The 21,394-nt window shown below is 37.3% G+C and overlaps 6 protein-coding genes across 9 annotated transcripts; 4 read left to right on the top strand and 2 right to left on the bottom strand.

The window, feature by feature from the left end:
* Positions 1–624: 624 nt before the first annotated feature.
* On the bottom strand, positions 625–3,608 carry LOC126756651 (tubulin-specific chaperone E). Of its 2 annotated transcripts, none has more exons than XM_050469870.1 (6): positions 3,536–3,608; positions 3,165–3,433; positions 2,631–3,106; positions 2,281–2,502; positions 1,669–2,150; positions 625–998 (listed from the first exon to the last, which is right to left on the bottom strand). In XM_050469870.1, the coding sequence occupies exons 2-6, from the start codon at positions 3,258–3,260 to the stop codon at positions 691–693; spliced, it is 1,584 nt and encodes a 527-aa protein (XP_050325827.1). In that variant the 5' UTR covers positions 3,261–3,433; positions 3,536–3,608; the 3' UTR covers positions 625–690. The 2 variants fall into 2 exon arrangements, with proteins under 2 accessions (XP_050325827.1, XP_050325828.1); XM_050469871.1 differs by lacking the exon at positions 3,536–3,608 and having other exon boundaries at positions 3,165–3,360; positions 3,420–3,513.
* Positions 3,609–4,094: 486 nt separating this feature from the next.
* LOC126756649 (endoribonuclease dcr-1) lies at positions 4,095–13,044 on the top strand. 3 transcript variants are annotated; one of them, XM_050469865.1, is made up of 11 exons: positions 4,095–4,213; positions 4,289–4,384; positions 4,449–4,606; positions 4,694–4,871; positions 4,985–5,295; positions 5,364–6,057; positions 6,303–6,830; positions 6,968–7,142; positions 8,985–10,042; positions 10,482–11,648; positions 11,845–13,044. In XM_050469865.1, exons 2-11 carry the CDS (start codon positions 4,364–4,366, stop codon positions 12,574–12,576), a joined length of 5,022 nt encoding a protein of 1,673 aa, XP_050325822.1. In that variant the 5' UTR covers positions 4,095–4,213; positions 4,289–4,363; the 3' UTR covers positions 12,577–13,044. The 3 variants fall into 3 exon arrangements, with proteins under 3 accessions (XP_050325822.1, XP_050325821.1, XP_050325823.1); XM_050469864.1 differs by having other exon boundaries at positions 4,286–4,384; XM_050469866.1 differs by having other exon boundaries at positions 4,095–4,384; positions 4,452–4,606.
* Positions 13,045–14,113: 1,069 nt separating this feature from the next.
* On the top strand, positions 14,114–14,973 carry LOC126754979 (cytochrome c oxidase assembly factor 4 homolog, mitochondrial). The gene has a single exon (XM_050467218.1). The coding sequence runs from the start codon at positions 14,758–14,760 to the stop codon at positions 14,971–14,973; it is 216 nt and encodes a 71-aa protein (XP_050323175.1). The 5' UTR covers positions 14,114–14,757.
* A 24-nt stretch (positions 14,974–14,997) lies between these two features.
* On the top strand, positions 14,998–15,459 carry LOC126754978 (peptidyl-tRNA hydrolase 2, mitochondrial). Its single transcript, XM_050467217.1, has one exon. It carries the CDS (start codon positions 14,998–15,000, stop codon positions 15,388–15,390), a length of 393 nt encoding a protein of 130 aa, XP_050323174.1. The 3' UTR covers positions 15,391–15,459.
* LOC126754977 (GTPase Era, mitochondrial) lies at positions 15,391–16,891 on the bottom strand. The gene is made up of 4 exons (XM_050467216.1): positions 16,554–16,891; positions 15,958–16,497; positions 15,699–15,876; positions 15,391–15,640 (listed from the first exon to the last, which is right to left on the bottom strand). Exons 1-4 carry the CDS (start codon positions 16,836–16,838, stop codon positions 15,462–15,464), a joined length of 1,182 nt encoding a protein of 393 aa, XP_050323173.1. The 5' UTR covers positions 16,839–16,891; the 3' UTR covers positions 15,391–15,461.
* A 375-nt stretch (positions 16,892–17,266) lies between these two features.
* LOC126754976 (2-hydroxyacyl-CoA lyase 1) lies at positions 17,267–20,766 on the top strand. The gene is made up of 5 exons (XM_050467214.1): positions 17,267–17,474; positions 18,388–18,583; positions 18,647–19,278; positions 19,338–19,945; positions 20,012–20,766. The coding sequence occupies exons 1-5, from the start codon at positions 17,424–17,426 to the stop codon at positions 20,229–20,231; spliced, it is 1,707 nt and encodes a 568-aa protein (XP_050323171.1). The 5' UTR covers positions 17,267–17,423; the 3' UTR covers positions 20,232–20,766.
* Positions 20,767–21,394: the final 628 nt, after the last annotated feature.

The following is a 21,394-nucleotide window of genomic DNA, read 5'->3' as shown; positions in this document are numbered from 1 at the left end:
TCAAAGCATAAAATTTAGTTTAAATGAAATGTTTGATGTTAAAATAAAGCACGTCCTATTTCTGTAATAACAATGAATTTTTTTTTTATTATTTTCATCTAGTTCTTTATAAAATCAACGTATTTGTTCTCTTTGGGCAATGTCTACATCAGAATGAGAGATCACCAAAATAATGTCAAAATTAATTGCTTGCAAGAAAAACTCTCCAATACGAATTTTCAAAGCAAACGGAAGTCGTACTTTACGCATATAAATAATCGAAACTGGAAAAATGACTCACTCTACAATTACCGTAGCCAAGCCGGAATGAAATTTCGCCAATAATATTATTATTTATTTTTATTAATCTGCGTTTTTTCGCACCATATTCTTACCTGTTACATCCGAACGGTTGTAGAAATTATACCAAGTTTAATTTTACCTCTCAAGTAATATTATATTTTTTATATTATTGGTGCAGTGAAACGAGATTATTTTGTAGCAAATTTATGCTTTATAAAGGCCAAATAATTTATAATTATCAAATAAAAATAATATGTAAAAAAGGGAAATTGAAAATCAGTTCCATTAAGTTGTTAATAATACGCTTATACAAAGAAATTTTGCACTTCAATTATGTTTAAAAAAAATAACAATGTACATATAATTTTAAATAATTCGATTAATATGCAAGTTATTGAAATTACATTACTACTTCACAATAACCGTGTCTCCATCCTGAACACTGTAGAAATCTAATGTTTTAGCGCTATTGTCCATCGGCACCATTAGTTCGGGATATTTAGCATCAATATAGGTAAGCTGCGGTAAACTGCCATTGGCGTTCATTACCGTCTGAAAATGTTTCGCAACTAGACCCTGTAAAGTTTGTACTGTAATCATGCGCGGTACACGTTTCTCCCATATTTCTCCAGTTTGCTGGTTGAGTACACGAATCTTAATTAAATTGGATTGTTTAACATTAGGTCGCACAACAAATTCAGCAGGCGAACCATACTCTGTAAATATTTACGTTGAAATATTAAATAAGGAAAATTTATTGCAAATGTAAAAGCATAGGTGATTAGGGTGTCCGTTATTTCCAATGAAGTTTCTGTTTTTTTCCTTAACCAGAAGCTCTTTATTTTCGATTTAAACCAAGTTTAAGAAATTTTACTTTAGGATTACATTTTACATAGGATTTTTTGATCTTTAGCAATAGATTTTATGTCTCCAAAGTAAATAAACATACAAATTTAAAATAATGATAATACAGAAATTCCCGTTCTGCAAAAAATAATATTAATATTTCCTTTTCATAAAAATATTGCTTTAAAAGTTATTTAAAAGTTGTTAAAATCATGCATCAAATGCATTCATGCGGAACAACATGCCGTATAAGTAACACAGAATGCTTAAGACATTTGATGTATAGCTTTAACAGCGTATAATATTAAATAAACGTTTTTATGGAAAAAATCAGAATGACTTTTTCTTTATGGATCGAAAAAATTTCTTATTAAAATATCAATTTTTCAAAGTTGTAGTTTTAATTTACTTTTATGGGAAAGAAATATAATTCAATTTATGCATGGTTTAAATGGAAAATAAAGAGCTTGCTTACTTTTTAGTGCAAAATCTAAAACTACAACGGGCGGAATAACGGACATCATAATGTATCAAACTTACTTTGTATTATAGCGGCGTATGACCGGTGTTTTTTGTAGAAATCTTGCAAAAGTTCCGGTTTATCGGCTGCCTGCAACCATTCCATAGCATACCGCTTCCAAATATCGTAACTGGCATCGCGACGCGCTTCTGCGGTTACTTCAATCTTATTAAGCATTTCTAAATTCGTTATCATGCCGACCGCTTTAGAAAACATCTCATCAAAATCAGATTTTAAGTGAGGTGTTTTATTAAGGCGCTTCAAGCTAGGCAACTTATCCAACTCATTAAACGTTTCTGCTTCATTCCATATGGGATTATAGAGTAAATTAAGTTGTTCTAAAGCCACAAATATTTGAAGTTTTGCATTCGGTTCACAGTCAGGTAGCTTAATTTCTTCAATGCCATTTTCCATAAGATTTAATGTTTTCAGTGTTGTGATATTTCCTAATTTGCATACTTGATCAAAATCCATAATTTTTGTACGATGTAAGTCCAGTTCTCTATAATATTTATTTTTGAATTAAAATTCACATTGTTAATAAGAGACTTCGGCTTGTTTGTCAGACAAAACCTTGCATAAAATATATTTTGCTTTAAGAAACTTATAGCTACAATTTTGTTTACACGTACCTTAGGGATTTGAAGACTTCGTTGCTGTTAATCTCAGCTAGTTCGGTTAACGGATTCTCTTGGAGAGCCAAAACTTCTATTTGCGGCCACAATTTAGCTGTCTGTATCACTTTGGCCCAGTCATTATAACCGCAATTACGTAGATTAATACATTTCAAATTCCTGAATGTGGGTTCTAGCTCTTTAATTTGTGCATCCGTCGGCAATACGAGGCGATTACAACTGTTATATAAAACATAGACATATGTAAATAATACTGTCAAAAATTATAACTCTATTTTCATAAAGGTAAAAATTTAAAAATGTGAAAACTTTTGACAAGGTTTTAATTTACTGACATGACAACATACCTTAAATTCAAATCCATCAAAGTCGGCACTTGTTTGCAAATATCAGCGACAATTTTCCAATTCCAAACAAGTGTCGAACTAATATTTAATGTGGTGAGAACTTGAAAGTCTTTCAAGTAGCCGGCTTCATTAATCGGGCAATTATCTACACTTACTTCCGACAGTTGTTCAAATTTACTTTGCTTGCGCGCTATCTTATCCATGCCCACCACTTCAAAGAAACTAGCTTGCATTTTTTGCTGCGCTTCGCGTATCAACGATAAATCCAAACTACTTTCAGCTGAGTAATCTAAGTATCGTTCTCTAGCTGCGTCTTCAAGTGATTCGAAGGGACCAACTTTACCAGGACGCACAAAGCTGCCAGCATTTGGGTACTGTGTATGGAAGTAGTGCCTGCCATTGACGCATCCATTGTGTTTGCCACGTTGAGGATCATCCCATTCTACCCCCAGCCATAAACCATTGTAGCCTGTTACCTGAAATAAATCTATATTTGACGGCACTGCATGTTAATTATATAAATATTTTACTTACTTCACCGACATATCTAACTGTGCCATAATTTTCGCCAACTTTAATACGCGTGCCAATGGGATAGTGTAAACAAGTATCGTCAATAATTCCAACCATAGCGGAAAAAGTTGTACGGGGAACACGCCCTCTTATACTCCACTCTTCTGCACAATTTGTTGATTTTTCGAACTGCTGTTTACCAAAACCTTGCACACGTCTAAAGAAATTGTATTTATTTTTTATCTGTAAGTTAGTGTAACAATATTTTGCTATTACACAATTTTACACCTCTGAAATTATATGTATTAAATATTTTTAGTTGTTGAATTATGCCTTTTGAAATTTATTTCATTATAAAAACATTAATTTGGTAGATTGTTTTTGTCTCTTACCTTATTCTCGCGATATCGTAAATAAATGACTTCAGACAGATGACTGAATTCTACAATCAACGATATGACTAACTACAACAGGGATGCAATCGGTAGTACGCAACTAAAATTTTGAAATGTTGCGCATAAAAGTTCAGGTAAGTTTTCATCGAGTCCATCCAACGGTAGACCCTGGAAACGTGCTGTTTCGACGGGGTCGGACCATAGAGAGAGGGATATTAGGTATGTAGGGCTAGCTGGGCATACAAAAATTTGTTTAGAATAATGCGGGGACTCATTGCATGCTGGATATATGTATATATGGCATGTCGGGGTCGACTTTGGATAAAAACTATTACAGCAACCAGAACGAGCTCAGTTTATATTGTATGAAGTGCGGCTATCTATAAACTATAAAAATCAACCAGTTTATATTGAAATGAAGGGGGTTCTAATTAGAACAAAAAACAAATCTACACATCAGCTGTTAATTTAGAAAAGTTTTTTTTTTAGAAAAATAAAAGTCTGGTAACATACGTTTTTCTATTCATTTGTCAAAGTATTTGGTTTTCTTGCAAGGAATTTTGTAAATGGGGAAATCACCAAAATCTTTCAAATTATATACATATTTACATCAAAGCATAAAATTTGCTCAACACAAAACAACAAGAGTTCTTCCTGCCAGTTCGTGAAAGCCACGTAAGTCGATCCAGCTACTGAACTTGTGTGCATTCTTTGTTGTATCAGTAAGCAATTTCATAATATTTGCAGCAGCGGTGCAGATTACATGGTGTTTGTGGAAAAAATTTAATTGAATTAAAGTAAATAATCTTAAATATAAAAATAATAATGGCTAGTGTCAATGCAAATGTAAGTACTTTGCCAGTTAGAAAACAAAGATATGTACACATTTGAAGAAAACTAATTCTTTTAGCAGACTAGCGATAAGGATGTAATGGAGCCCAGGCGATATCAAATGGAGCTCCTAAATTATGTCATGCAACGGAATGCTATAATCTATCTTCCTACAGGTGCCGGCAAAACATACATTGCGATAATGGCACTAAAACGCTTTTCACATCAAATGCAAGAGTGAGTTACATGCAATACACATACATACATATATCCTATAGAATTATGTACAATCGTACGTGTCTTTTACGATGAATACGCATTTAGAACAATTGAAAATGGTGGCAAAAGGGCGGTATTTATGTGCAATACCGTTGAATTAGCACGTCAACAAGCTATTGAGCTGAAGCGATGCACTAACTTAAATGTCGGTTTCTACATAGGAGAGCGTGACGTAGATAATTGGTCCCCGAGGAAGTGGAATGATGAAATCAAAATCAATCAAGTATGTTAATAAATTAAGTCCCTGTAAAGAACATTTTTTATTTGTGATAGTTATTGTAGCCTTAAAGTTTTTTCTTGCAAAATTTACATAATAGCGTTGTCATTTTTTTTTAGGTTCTTGTTGGTACAGCGCAAATTTTTGTCGATATAATTTCACAAAACTATATTAAAATTACTGACTTAAGTGTTGTTATAATTGACGAATGTCACCATGCAAGAAATAATCATCCCATGCATGAGTTTATGAGGCATTATAGAATGGCCGCTGACAAATCACAATTACCGCGGGTAATTGGTTTGACAGGAGTCTTAATAAAGGGTAACAAACTGAACAAAATTCGTGAGGAGCTGGAAAATTTAGAAGCAATTTTTCACGGCAAAATCGTTACAGTCGGTTCAATGGAAGAATATCAGAACGTAATGGCGTAAGTAGCACTCGTAAATGATAGCCATTCCTATTACAAATGTTAATTTATAAAACATTTTACAACAGATACTCAACGAAACCCACAGAAAAACTCGTCGCGTATACAAGGCAAACACATATATTTAGATTAGTTCAAACCATCAAGGATATTATCAATGAATGTGCTGAAATGGTCAATAAATGGGATTTAGGTGCAATTAAAGTAAAGCAATCCAAAAATTTGGGTAGTCTACGACAGCCCAATAAAAAGTCTTTTATAACTAATCTTTTAAATGATTTCGTATATCAAATGGAAGAATTCGGCTTATATGCAGCGGCTATAGCCATAATGTCGCCAATAATTGAATTTGAACTGAAAAAACGTGCAGCCGAAACAATGGTTTTGCGTAACCTTTACCGTTATGTAATCAGTACTTGCGAAAAAATACGACATATAATTATCGATGAACTGAAAGAGGAAATTACTGATCCAGATGACGCATACAACACCTTAGACATAATATTCAACTATTCAACACCAAAAATGCGTTCACTACTGCTTTTAACAAAGGAACTATTTTCGAATAAAGATCCAGCTGAAATACATTGTTTAATATTCGTTGAGCGTCGGTACACAGCCAAATGTGTGTATTATGTACTGCAACATTATATTAATTTGGAGCCCATATTGGCTAAATCTTTGCGTCCACAATTTATGGTAGGACGGAACTCGGTTGTAGCAAGCATAGAAAGTCTGCTGTATCAGAAGTGGAACAATACGGTAAGTTTATAATGTTATGCACATTATACATACATACAGACGTATGTAAATACATATGGAGTATACTATAAGCAAAGAAATTCGGCTGATACAGCATTGTGTTTATTGTAATTTGAGAATATACATACGTATGTATGTAGGTCTGTATATGTTTACACTTTACGGCTTCTGCTAAGCTGCTATCAGCATTCATACATATAAAGTAAATAAATATAAAATTACAATTTGCATCTATATTTACACAGGCTATCGAAAGCTTTCGTAATGGCGACTGCAATTTGCTCGTCTGTTCGAATGTACTTGAAGAGGGTATTGACGTGCAGGCCTGCAATTATGTTTTTGCTTATGATCCATTGAAGACGTTTAATTCCTATGTGCAGACAAAAGGGCGTGCGCGCTCTAGCGACGCTTTATATGCGATATTCGCGCAAAAATCGGATGAAGCAAGTGTGATACAAAAAATCAAAGGCTATCAAGAAGCCCATAAAACCATACAGGATTTCTTGATTGGACGTATTTTGGATCAAGATGAACCAAAGGAACAAGATATTGCCGAACAATTTGAAGATCTGATTACGCCATTTAGAACGCAGAGCGGCGCCTACCTATTGGCTTCGAATGCGCTACCGCTGTTATATCGTTATTGTGCTCTATTACCTACCGATGCATTTGGCGTCGCCACGCCATGGTTTAATAAACAAACAACGGACGACAATAAGATCTGTGTAGCCTTGCAGATGCCGTTACAATCTTCAATAAAACACACAATAATGGTGCGTAGGAGAAGCTTACATATATATTAGCAATTTTAAAGCTATTAATTTTATTTGTTCTTGTTGTTTTTATTATAGTTATTTCAATGTTATTTTTTTATATTTTTTTTATTTGTTTTTAAATATTATATGCATAGAGCAAGGGATATCGTACGGTCAAACAGGCACAAATCTCGGCAGCTTTTGAAGCTTGCAAAACATTGTACGAGCAAGGCGAACTTAATGAGCGTTTATTGCCGGTGACAAAAACGGAATGCGTTGCTAAGGTGTCGGAAGAACTCTTTAGTCATTGGAAAAAATTCAATGACAACGGTAAGTGAAATTCATGACTGGATAGGAATGAGCAGCATGCTGAAACTAAGGCTTTCCGTTCTAAACGGGGTTAGATCTCCGAAATAATACATGTAGAAATGACGACAAGCTAAAACTAAGGCTTACCGATCTAAAAGGGGTTAGATCTCCGAAATAACAACCATTGACCGGTTGAAATCCGGGTCAATTCCCGTGCGTAGAACCGGCTGTTGTGGGAATTGAAAGCAAGAAGAATCCTTTACCGACTCCATTTCAGTGAATGGCGTACTTGGAGTCACACCACCACCCATTGCAGACGAAGAGTTCGAGTTGCCGCGAGAAATGAGTCTCCGCATAACACTGGCCACCTCTTTGCATGCCCCACAAAACACACTCACGTTTCTTCGGCCTACCGTTGGACGACGTCGACGACAACTTAGCTAATCCATTCCATCCTAACGGGGATTAAGTACCCGTTACAACAACAACAACTGGATAGGGATGTGTGTTGTGTGAGTGATCTATCCCGCTAGGTCGACCAAATTGCCAGATTTAAAAAATTGGGCTTAGTCGATTTAGCCATGTCCGTCTGTCTATCTGTATCTATACATATGTATATGCTAACTAGTACTTTTCTCCTAAAAAGTTTCTCATTTTTCATCGCTGATATCGTGCTGCTATAGCATATAGCTGCCATACAAACTGAACGCTCAAAATCAAATTATTTTATGGACAACTTTAGGCATGTAGATTTAACGCTATCCAAAGCCGCCAAATCGCTGATGATATGCAGACGCATAGCCGGCAGTTCCTGAGGCTGCAAGACAGGTATTATTAGATGGCTGTATACCATGATCGTAAGGCCTATTGTCACTTATGAAGCGGTTGCTTGGGCATCTAAGGCAATGCAGTCCCCGGTAGGCCTTCAAATATCAAATGCTCGCTTGTGTCTGCTGAGAGGCAGCACTATCTGACGGCTCGAAAACAACGAAAGGCATTGGAGCAAGCATTGCCAGATCGCATACCAAACTATCCATACCAATGGGACGTTTTCCGAGCATTTTTCAAGCAGAAGTCTTTGCTATATGTGAGTGCACAGAACTCAATCCGTAGCTATCGCAACCAGCGTATCGCCATACTTAGCGACAGTCAAGCGGCTGTAAAAGCGATCTCAGTGTATGTGGTTGAATCGCTTTCAGTGGATGAGTGTATAGAAAGGCTGAACCGCCTATCAGTGTGCAACCGGGTACACCTAATATGGGTGTCGGGGCATTAAGCGTCTGGGATGATGGGGCCTGAACCATTCATTACAGTAGCGCCATGCCTAGCTGCTTCTGGGAGGGTACAACCTCGCAAGTTTTAAGGAAATGATCAACCTCACCCAAGACAAATTCCGCCTCCTTGTCGCGCTCTATACAGGGCACTGCAGGCAGGTCAGGAAGTACTTGTCCAACATGAAAACTACCGGTTCTGCGACATGGAACCGGAAACCCCAGAACACCTGATTCTGGATTGCCCAGCAATTCGCAGAAGCAGGCTAAAGACCCTAGGCTCCAGCTACGTGGACAGGGATCACATCTGACCTCAGTCGCACCCAGCAGGCTCCCGGAATTGTTCAGTATGCTGGACCTTGCTTACCATATGTGATATAGGGGAGGGCACAATAGACCGTAGGCGTCTCCACTAAAGTATATAGTTGCCTTACAAACTGACGCGATAGAAATCCAGTTAAAGATCTTTTAAACCCTTTTTATACCATAAGACATGCATTGGTGAAGTCTAATACATCATCCTTGCTGTCAAAGTTAACGTTTTCTCGTTTTGAACCAAATATTATATACTATTTAATATCTTCATCTACAGTCACCTCCAAAACTGCGGGAAAACAACAACGCCGACTCTACAATCACAGATATCCGGACGAACTCTACAATGCCGTACCACAGATCAACGAACTTTGCTACGCATATGAGATTCGTGCATATCCGCAATTTAAAGCCGACAGCTATACGGAGCATATAGTAACGCTATTAAATACTAACTGTAACTATGCAATTTTGACACGCAAACCAATGCCAGCGCTCGCTGAAATGCCACTCTTCATGAATCAGGGTAAATTATCTGTGAAAATTGCTGAAAACCCGATCACATTAACCATAACAAGTGAGCAACAACTAAAACAATTAGCCAAATTCCATTTGATGATCTTCCGTGATATACTGGAATGCTGGAAAAGTTTTCTGGTGCTTGATCGGCGCAATCAAGAGAACGCATACTTTATAGCGCCACTTAATAACGGTAAAATCGATTGGGAGTTGGTGCAAAACTTTCAACGTCTCTTGCCACAGCGAAAGTACAGCGTAAGCGAAAGGCAAAAAAAAGTTTATAAGCCAGAGGATTATATAGGCAAGGTGGTCAATAAGTGGTACTCGGGCAGAGATAATCAAAGATTTGTTGTCACCAAAGTGCTTACAGATCTAACGCCACAAAGCGCTTTCGATAATAATCAATATCCCAGTTACATTGACTTTATCGATGACAAATATAAGAATGAAGTGGATTGTGTAGTGCAAAAGGATCAATTTATGCTGGAAGTACGCGCTCTAACTTCGAGAAGAAACTTTTTCGTCAATGCTGTCGGCAAGTCAGCAAAATCGCATCACAACAGTTCCATCATACGCCTTATACCGGAGCTTTGTCACAACTTCATGTTTCCTGGTGATATGTGGCTCAAAGCTTTGTTACTACCGAGCATTTTGCATCGCGTTCATTTCATGCTTCATGCCGAGGATTTGCGACGCCGTGTTAATAAATTCCTGGGTATAGCATGTAATGTGGCATATCAGCCGAAAAAATTAATGATCGACGAGTCTTTAGCGCGAGCTATTGATATGGATGGCAATGCTATGGAAGAGCCGCAGGTGAGTGTAAATTTCTATTGTAACGGTGACACAAAAGGTCCATTGAACTATTAGCTCTTAGCAAGGTTCATATAGCCGCAATGATAGGTGTGCTAACAGGCTTTTACGTGGTGAGACTAAAGATTTTGGAGGACGCAACTTGTCAAAGCTGCAGTTAGAAAGATTATGTGGAAACATCTAGACCTAGACGCTTTCATCTTCACCACCCAGCTTTCGTGAGACTAACGTTGCAGCATCGAGGTTGCATTATTTTTTCTACGAACCCGGCAAATTGGCTGTAGTAGAAAAATATCGGCGCAATAAATTTGTGACTGGTTCTAGGCGTTTTGTAGCTGTACGACGGTCTTTTTGATCCATTTTATTAATTATTGCTCTTTGCAAAGAATGTCTTACAAGTCATTATAAAGGAATAATAAAACTTTGCTTTACATTTATGCAGGAGCCGAAAAAAGTACTACCCGCCCTGCCCACACAGGCCAAAGAGACCGTGTTTACCATGACCAATTTAAATGATGTGCTGTGGAAGGACTACCTGGAACCCGAAGATTTGTCCCGCAAACAGGAATTAATGTTTCCGGTTGAGCTGGACTATTTCTACAAATTTATAAACGGTTCAATATTGGACACTTTGACCTTGAGCGATGAGGAGTGGTCCGAGTCCCAGTTGGATATGCCAAAAAAGCCAGCGCTCGAAACAGCAGAAAACAATATGAATATCGACCGTTTGAAATTGTGTGATGCTCCTTTGACGGAAAAGCGCCACTTAAATATATTGGAACTCACTTTAAGCGGTGAAAACTTAAAATCTGCCGAACAGGCAGACTTTTTGGCTGCCCTAACAACAGCTGGCGCTAATGACGTTTTCGATATGGAGCGTTTTGAGTTTTTGGGTGATTCATTTTTAAAGTTTTCCGTCTCTCTATATTTGGTGCATAAATTTCCAAAATGGCACGAGGGATTTTTAACCGAAGTCAAAGGAAAATTTGTATCGAATCGAAATCTTATCTATTGCATGCTCGACACCGATATACCAGAAAGAATTAGTGGCTATCTATTTAAGCCGCCTCATGAATGGTTGCCGCCTTTAGTCAGCTTACCGAGCAATCTTTTAGAACTTTTCAGCACGAATGAGAATATGCTGAAGAGTTTAACACCGAGTGATTTGTATGCAATTCAATTGAATGAAGATGAGATTATCAACGGTGCTTGTTCAAGCGAACGTCTGAGCCAAATCGTGAGCGGTAGCCAAAGGCATTTTATTGACGATGGACCAGCTGCCGAAGAGAGACGTTTAGACAACGAACTAAATTTGTTTATATACAAAGAGGCATTGCGCGATAAAGTCGTGGCCGACACATTGGAAGCCATACTGGGTGTTTGTGTGAAAAATTATGGCATTTATAATACTTTCCGAATGTTGGAATTCTTCGGCATATGCAAACCTGATCCTGGCAAATCTTTCTCACATCTGATGGACCTAAATTTTACCAGCGCGCTGCTACAAGCAAGCATTTCACCTAAGGAAGTCGACAGTTTTCTTATAAACTATCAAAAATTGGAGGAGAATTTGGGTTACAAATTCCGCGATCGCGCATTTCTCTTGCAGGTATGTATCCGATTTTACTAATGTATTATTGAACACCGCGTGTTTAAGTTAAGTTAAGTTTGCAACGTAGAAAACGTCGTAGACCCCATAACGTATATGCGTATATATAAATGATTAGCGACATTTAAAAATGTTTAGTATTAATAAGGAGCTGAATAGTTTAAGTAATGCTTCTTCTTCTATTTATGGGTTTTAGGCCTTAACTCATCCTTCCTATCCGACCAATCGCATTACTGGCTGTTATCAGGAACTTGAATTCATCGGAGATGCTATACTAGACTTTCTGATTTCGTGCTACATATTCGAACGCTATCAGCATATGACGCCAGGCATGCTTACAGATTTACGATCGGCATTGGTCAATAATGTAACATTAGGTGGTGTGTGTGTGCGTCATCGCTTCCATTTATTTATATTAGCTGAAAATAGCGCATTGGCTGAAAAAATTAAAGATTTTGCCAAATATCAAGAAAAACATAACTACATCGTCAGCGACGATGTACAAATATTGATGGAGGAGACTACAGTGCCTACAAGTGAAACAAATGGTGCCGCTTTTAATATGGCGAGCAATGTGGAAGTGCCCAAAGCACTGGGTGACATATTGGAAGCATTAATTGCTGCCGTCTATCTTGACAGTCGCGACTTGCGTACAACTTGGCATGTCATTTACGGTTTGCTAGAACAGGAAATCAATCAGTTCACGCAAAATATACCCTTGGACGCTGTACGTCAATTAACTGAGCATAAATATGCCAATCCGAAATTCGCCGATCCGATCTGTGATGAGGACGTATACTTGGTGAAATGCCAGTTCACATGCCTGAATCGTAGTGTGGAGGTGAATGGCTTTGGTGCAAATGGGAAACTGGCAAAGAAAGCGGCAGCCAAGCAGGCGCTGCAAATTTTAGCGAAACGTTCCACTTAAAATATGTTTTTTATTCAATTGCTATACATACATTCGTATTTAAACGCTAGTACAGTAAATACTCGAATTGCACTGTAGCTAGACGTAGGAAAGTAAATTATATTGTATTTGTTTATTTTTTTTTTTAATTATGTTTGGAATTTAGAAATGTATTAATGTCATTTTCATGATTTTGTGTAAACTAAAAAAATATTGTTATAGCTCTTCTGACTTTATATTTGATTTTTTATGTCAAAAGCTAAGCTTTTCCTGCATAGATAAGATTTAGTACAACCCTTTAATTAACCGTTAGATTAAGTTTTCAAAAAGAGTTCAACTCTTCAACTTGTAATACACATATTGCACTCCACATACACACCATATACATTTCGATGTTAAGTACTTCTTATGCACATATGTATGTATGTACCTACGCGAGTCATATTTTATTATACATACAAAAATATATAATAAAAAATAAATTTTTAATCGTGAGTTAAAAGAGATTGTCAGTAGACAACAATAGAGAGAAGAAAATTACGGTTAAGGAAAAGTGAGAAGAAGGGCTTTATGTCAAATACCGCATGAAACTGCATTACTGTTCTTGGCAGATAGCTTTGCTCAAGAGCTGTATTATCCTTTCATACAAAGCACTTTGTAGCTTGAAAGCGATCAGTTCAACGACATCATATCATAAAACATCACTACCAATTAACGGCGCTCTGCACTATAGACAGGTTTTTTCTTCTATATGCCCGGCAGCTAAAAACAAAAATTGCATGTCACATCAACGCAATCACATATTCATTAGTGGCCCTTTCCGCTAAATGCAGTTTCACTATCGGGTGATTTTTTTGAGGTTAGGATTTTCATGCATTAGTATTTGACAGTTCACGTGGGATTTCAGACATGGTGTCAAAGAGAAAGATGCTCAGTATGCTTTGACATTTCATCATGAATAGATTACTAACGAGCAACGCTTGCAAATCATTGAATTTTATTACCAAAATCAGTGTTCGGTTCGAAATGTGTTTCGCGCTTTACGTCCGATTTATTTTTGTTCAGCGATGAGGCTCATTTCTGGTTGAATGGCTATGTAAATAAGCAAAATTGCCGCATTTGGGGTGAAGAGCAACCAGAAGCCGTTCAAGAACTGCCCATGCATCCCGAAAAATGCACTGTTTGGTGTGGTTTGTACGCTGGTGGAATCATTGGACCGTATTTTTCAAAGATGCTGTTGGACGCAACGTTACGGTGAATGGCGATCGCTATCGTTCGATGCTAACAAACTTTTTGTTGCCAAAAATGGAAGAACTGAACTTGGTTGACATGTGGTTTCAACAAGATGGCGCTACATGCCACACAGCTCGCGATTCTATGGCCAAAACTTCGGAGAACAATTCATCTCAAGAAATGGACCCGTAAGTTGGCCACCAAGATCATCAACGCCTTTAGATTATCTACGTCAATAAATCAGAAATAACAGCAACTATTCCAGCTTTGGAAGACAACCGGAATTCCGGCCGAAATGCTCGAAAAAGTTGCCCAAAATTGGACTTTCCGAATGGACCACCTAAGACGCAGCCGCGGTCAACATTTAAATGAAATTATCTTCAAAAAGTAAATGTCATGAACCAATCTAACGTTTCAAATAAAGAACCGATGAGATTTTGCAAATTTTATGCGTTTTTTTTTTTAAAAAAGTTATCAAGCTCTTAAAAAATCACCCGATATATACATGCATGGCAGGCAGGAACAAAATTTCATGTCACATCACATCGTGTCATATCATATGATCGCACATCATTACATATTAGTGGCCCTGTGCGCCATGGGCAGGCACTTTCTTATATATGTAAGCTCCGCAGCCACGAGCAAAAATTTCATATCACATCAACGCCTATTAAATCACGTTATCTCATAGGAACATCATATGATCAAAAGGTCTTTTTGTGAAACCCAGTCAATGAACGAGACTTGTGCTTGCAAGTTTCAAATTTTTGAATTTCTGCAATTCCCAATTATTTAGACTCTTCTGTAAGCACAGCTGTAGAAAAACACATGGTGCGCAAGGGACGAAAAACAGCTGATTGCCGTAGCAATTAATTTGGCTTTAACACTTAATGAAAAATTATATCATTCAAATGAAAACTATTTCAGTAAAACAAATCGTATATTAGCTGTAATTTATTTAATCAAATAATGTCGTCAGTCTCTGCTGCTGCTGCCCTGGAAACTGAGGATCCCGTAGAGTTGATGCTTAAGAAAACTGGTTGCATTGAATTGCATTACAAAGTACAAGAGTGCATTGCTGAAACCGGTGATTGGCGCCGTTGCCAAGAGGTGGTAAAAGAGTTTAAGCAGTGCATGCAAAAATACACAGAAGCACAAATGAAAAAATACGCTCAAACCAAATAAACAGCAAACAAGAATATTAAAAAAATGTTTAAACAATTCTTCAGTGTCATTACAGCACCACGTACGAAACTGGTGTTAGTGGTGCGAGGAGATTTAAAAATGTCTAAAGGCAAAACTGCTGCACAGTGCGCGCATGCAGCTATACTTTGTTATCAACAATCTCAACAAGACCAAGATAAGCAAAAATTAGTAGAATGTTGGTCATTTTCGGGACAACCAAAAATCGTATTGCGTGCAAATACTTTAGAAGAGCTTACAAATTTACAAAATCGTGCCAAGACAGCAGGTGTAGTCGCAGAATTAGTAAGAGATGCAGGGCGTACGCAATTAGAAGCTGGTACAGCAACGGTTTTGGGTATTGGACCGGATATAGAAAAAAACGTAGATGAATTGGTATCCAATTTAAAACTACTCTAGTTTATTAACTGAAGAAATAAATATAATTTATTAACGAAAAAATAAATATTTTATTTTTAACAAATGTTATTTTAATCTGTCTTCTTACTTCGTGTGGATATGGTTAAGGAGATTGGCTTGCCGAATGTTTCTACTAAATCAGATGTTACACGTTCGGTGATTTGTCTTAATTTTCCATTCGACTCGCCACAAATTAAACGTTCAATACGAGCTGACGGACAAGTTACCTCTACTGATGCATAAATGGTACCTGTACATAAGGATTCACAATTATAACAGATATCATAAGTATTAACTATATGTAATACCGTTCTCTTCGGAGAAGTATTCAATTGCGCTATGCAAGTTGTATGGTATTTCTTGTGGTAAGTAATCTAAGAGCCTGGCACGAACACTCTCCACAATAAGTGCTTCCGGTTTTTCATCAGTAAAAGAACCTTTGGAATACTCCCAAGATCTCTCCTTTGCAACTCTTACTAGATAATCCTTATTACAATTGCGCCAAAATATTGTTAATTAATTAATATTGATTTTACTTTAATTGGAATACTCTGAATTGTTACTTACTTGTATATCATTTAGTCCACTACCAGTAATGGATGAAACTAGGAAAACTTCCTGAAAGTTACTCCAACTGACATCTTTCTTATCCTCTGAATTTGCTACAGGTTTATCAACAGACTCTTCAATTCGCTTATACTGTCGTCTTTGATTTTTATTCCCAACTGATTGTGTGGTGTTAATAGTATTGTTGGTTAGCACGCGTATCAGTTCAAGCAGCACACGTTTAGATCTCAGCGCATCAATCTTGTTCAAAATCAAAAAGCTTGGTAAATGTTTGTACTCATACAGCGTTTCGATGACAGTGGAATGTAAAGCGTTTCGCGTCCATGAATTGGAAACATCATGCATGCAAGCGATAATATCCGCATGTTGAATTGCATGTTTGTAGGCGCTTTTGAAACTTTGTTCCAAATTATGGCGTTTAATTTCACGTGGTGTCACTAAACCCGGTGTATCATAGAACACAAGTTGGGTTTGTCCCGTTGTGTAAATTGCTTTACTGGATTTTCGTGTTGTATGCACTTTAGACGATGTCGGACATACCTAAGCATTAAAGTCAATTATAAAGCTCAATTTTAATGTTTCGTAGCAGTCCTTACCCGATGATTAATTAAGTTGTTAATAAATGTACTTTTTCCTGCGTTTGGAACACCAATAACTGCTACATGTAATGAATTCTGCGTGCGTTTAGGTTGTGCTTTCTGAGCATGGGTAGCAAGGTCGGCCGTCGTGTCGGCAGATGCAGAAAGCTTTGCAGTTGTCGAGTTGTCATCCAACGACGATAAACTATAGTTACGTATATTTGCTGTACGAACTTTATTATATTTACTAAACTTTAGCAAATATTTGTTTACACTTCCAAAGTTATTCAATAATAATTCCATAATCGTATTAGAACTATATAGTTGCAGAGGAATTATTCAGAATAATTGCGAAAAGCAAAACAAAATAGAATCAAAGAAGATGCCAGATAAAATTTATTTAATTTTTTGGCATTTCGATATACAGAAACCGGTGTTTATGTAAGTGTTGTTATTGTAAAAGCAATAAGTTGTAAAAATTTATACTCAATTTGGTTGCTTCGGTAATATCAAGTGCACGTTTGGAGCAGTTTAGTTTATAAAACAAACTGTAGACTAACAACAAATTGGTATTTGAAGCCGTTGCTAACGCAAAAACATACAAAAATAATCGGTTAAAGTTAAACTCGTTACTCTATAATCGCTAGCAGTAGATTAACTATCGTCTACGTTATCGGTATAATATCTGGTAGCAAACGTTTTCAGATTGCATTTGTTTCCGCTTATTCTTCCTTTCGTTTGTCTGTCATAAACAGCTGAACTGAGTAAACGTATTTAACTTTATTGTAAATACTTATAACAATAAAAATTTATATATAGAATTTGAAGTATTGTGTTATTGAGACAATTATTTTTAAAGTGCAAAATATATAAAATCAACTACAAAAAATGTCAGAAGTTGAAGCAGTGCAAATAATAGCGGAGTCTCTAAAAGAGCAGGTAAAGTGTCCACAAAGGGCTTGATTGTAACCCTAAATGGGATTCCTTAAACGCAATAAGAAATTATGGAATGATAATGCTATTTTTTATAATACTAATATATTTATAGATTTATAATAAAAATTTTAATGTTATTTTAGTATGGGACTATAAAATCTTATTCCTGTTAGGCTTGAAATTAGCAAATATATGTTACTTTTTATAGTATAAATATAGATATTATTTTCATATAACACTACCATATTTCGATTTACACGATATCTGACCCCATTGCACAATACTTATTTTTTTATCAGCAGCAAAGTTCGTTGAGCAAAGTGCACCTGTAAAATATTGATGATCATTTAAGTATATTCCAATATATAAGTATTTGATCTTTGTTAGCTGAATTAATAAGGCAATATGTATGTTAGTGAACTCCCATAATCAGTTTAAGTTTACTTAATCTTCGCGCTGCAGCTCTTATCAAAGAATGCCGTGATAACTCTTGGTAAAAAAATAAAGATAATTATACCGAAAATAATTTCAGTTACGCATGGTATACGCACACACATACAGATCTAATAAAAAATTTATAACGTATCGAAATGATGGTACAATTGTTTTGATTTTAGGAATATTTGATTGAAATACAATTGCCAATTGTGGAATATGGTGTAAAAAGCTTTCCGTAATTATAAGGAAATCTCGGCGACCCTAAAAAGTACATATGTATGTTTATGTATAAATAAATGCTAAGCGTAATTAGCTGAGTTGTTTTGCATGGCCCGTCTGTCTGTTTGTGTTAACGCGAACTAAGCCCTTAGCTTTGGAGGTATCGAGCTGAAATCTTGCGCACGCCTTTAACTTTACATTTATTTAAAAAAACTCTGAGGCGCTATTTAATCCAGCCTTTTATATATTCTCTTTAAAGGGTGTAGAATATGTGTTCGGTATTATCGGTATACCTGTTATTGAACTGTCGATGGCTTTTCAAGTTGCTGGCCTTAAGTACATTGGAATGCGTAACGAGCAGTCAGCTTGCTATGCCGCTCAGGCAATTGGCTTCTTAACTGGCAAACCTGCTGTATGCCTTGTTGTTTCTGGACCCGGATTGCTGCATGTAACCGGTACATTGTCGGACAAAAAAACTTGTTAAGAAAATTCAATTAATATTTTTTATGCATTTATAGGTGGTATGGCGAATGCGCAAGTCAATTGTTGGCCATTGCTGGTAATTGGTGGCTCAACCAGTCAGGATCATGAGGGTATTGGCGGCTTTCAAGAGTATCCGCAAGTGGAAATGTCACGTCCATACTGCAAGTATGCGGCACGTCCACCAACTGCATCCCTCATACCACTGCACGTGGAGAAGGCTGTACGTTATGCGACATACGGACGACCAGGTGTCTCTTATCTTGATTTCCCCGGCAATTTATTGCAATCACGCGTGCAGCAAGACAAGATTTATAAAACATTGCCACATCCAGTCGCGCCACTAGTGTATCCGGCACATGACGATGTTATACGTGCCGCCAATTTGTTGCGTACAGCAAAGCGTCCACTTGTAATCATTGGAAAAGGTGCGGCCTACGCGCATGCCGAAAATATTTTACGACACTTCATTGAGAACACCAATCTGCCCTTCCTGCCGACGCCAATGGGCAAAGGTGTTGTTTCGGATACAGCGCCACAATGCGTCTCCTCTGCACGTTCGTTGGCATTGCAAAAAGCAGATGTAGTGTTGTTGTTGGGTGCACGTCTAAATTGGATACTACATTTCGGCAAGCCACCACGCTACAGTGCCGATGTCAAATTTATCCAAGTAAATACTTAAAAAATATTTCGTTTTGTTATTTTTTCTAAATACTTTCCATTTTACAGGTCGACATTTGCCCAGAAGAATTGCACAATTCCGTTCAAGCCTCGATCGCCATACAATCGGACATTAAGCCGTTCGCTGAACAAATCTTTGAGCAAATGAACGCAGTGAATTTCGAATTGCCAAATGACAACCCGTGGTGGGAAGAGTTAGCCGACAAATGCAAACGCAATCGTGAACAAGTGCGCAGTATGGCATTACAAACTGCTTCGCCGCTAAATTACTATACCGTTTTTCATCATCTGCGTGAGTTGATACCGCGTGATGCCATCATTGTAAGCGAGGGCGCCAATACCATGGACATTGGACGTACGATGCTCTTCAACATACTGCCACGTCATCGTTTGGATGCTGGCACCTTTGGCACTATGGGCGTCGGTCCTGGTTTCGCCATTGCGGCAGCACTTTATTGCCGCGATCGTTACCCTGGCAAGCGTGTAATATGCGTGGAAGGCGATAGCGCTTTCGGCTTTTCCGGCATGGAATTGGAGACTATGGTGCGCTACAAGCTGCCAATTACAATTGTTATTGTTAACAATAACGGTATATATGGTGGCTTCGATCAGGAAGCATTCGATGCCATTCGTAATTCCGGCGATTTGTCACAAGTGTAAGTTGTCAAATTGTAAGTTTTTAGCAAATGCAATTATGTTCGTGTGTTCGTTTACGTTTACAGTACACCGCCATCCGCTTTGGGCGTACAAGTTCGCTATGAGGAAATGATGAAAATGTTCGGTTTGTCCGGCTACTTCTGCAAGGAGATACCAGAACTGCAGGCAGCACTGAAGGATGCTCAAAAACTGTCCGACAAGCCAACCATCATTAATGTAGCAATAAATCCATCATCGGATCGCAAGCCACAGACATTTAACTGGTTAACTGAGTCGAAATTGTAAATTTTCCTTTGCGTAAATGCAAATTTCTTTACACACCGCTAAGTCGTAAACAATTGCTTTCTTACAGACACATACAATCACTTTATTTATATATGCATAGATACATATACATACATATATGTATTTAAAGAGCATTGTTACAAAAGCAGTGAAAATTAACGGTTCTTTTTAAGCTATTTTCTGCGCCACTGGCATAATTACGGGTAGTTGCTATTTATAGGAATGTAATTCCTTTTTTTAAGATAAAAATATTTTTTTTGTGTGTGTATGTATACTTGAAATAATATTAAAATATCGGTTGTGGTCACTGTAGTAACAATGCTCAAGTATTGGCTTTTGTAGTACAGTTATAAAATATGTTTTCTTTCGCACATTCCAACAATTAACGCACTTCAGTGAATGTTTGTGAATATGAATTTGTCTATTTATGTAAAGTTGTTTTAAGATGATTTTATGAATTTATATACATACGTACATATTTATATGCATATGTGCTTATTAAAATTTATATACACTCTTTGAAGTACGAATTTAATTTAATTTGCCATTTTAATTTATTTTTTCCTTTAACATTTCCACTCAAAATGTAAATATGCAATGACATATGTGTATATGTAAACAATACAGAGTGATACGAATTCAAAACAAGAAAAAACGTTAATTTCGGCTGTACCAAGACTATAATACCCTACACAGTTGCATTTAGGCTCGACGGGAGTAAGTTACCTCATCAAGATCCTCAACCTGTCGCTGACCACTCTTTAAATACCTGATGTGTGGAAAGTCGGAAGAGTGGTCCCACTACTGAAACCTGGGAAACTCGTCAACAAAGGGGAGTCCTACCGTCTCCTCCCCCCCCGACACTTGAGGCCGGTCTACTCCCGACCTTCACTCTTCACATTAGTCTAGCAAAACACCAGCATGGCTTCTGAAAAGTGCACAGTACCACCACAGCACTTAGCGTTATAGACGCATAGATAGTTCGTCGCCTTAACCAGAAGACATCCTGCGAGAGAACGATCTTCGTAACGTTGCATTTATCAAAAGCCTTTGACACAGTTAGACACACAACGCTACTGTAGGACCCGGAAAATACTACGCACACTCCAGGACTGAAGAGGTGGACCGTGAACTACCTGTGCGGTAGTTTTTTACTATTTGAG

Source organism: Bactrocera neohumeralis, chromosome 4 (assembly GCF_024586455.1).
Source record: "Bactrocera neohumeralis isolate Rockhampton chromosome 4, APGP_CSIRO_Bneo_wtdbg2-racon-allhic-juicebox.fasta_v2, whole genome shotgun sequence".
Lineage (NCBI taxonomy): Eukaryota > Metazoa > Arthropoda > Insecta > Diptera > Tephritidae > Bactrocera > Bactrocera neohumeralis.
The sequence above is the reverse complement of the archived record's forward strand: the minus strand, read 5'-3'. Positions and strand labels throughout refer to the sequence as shown.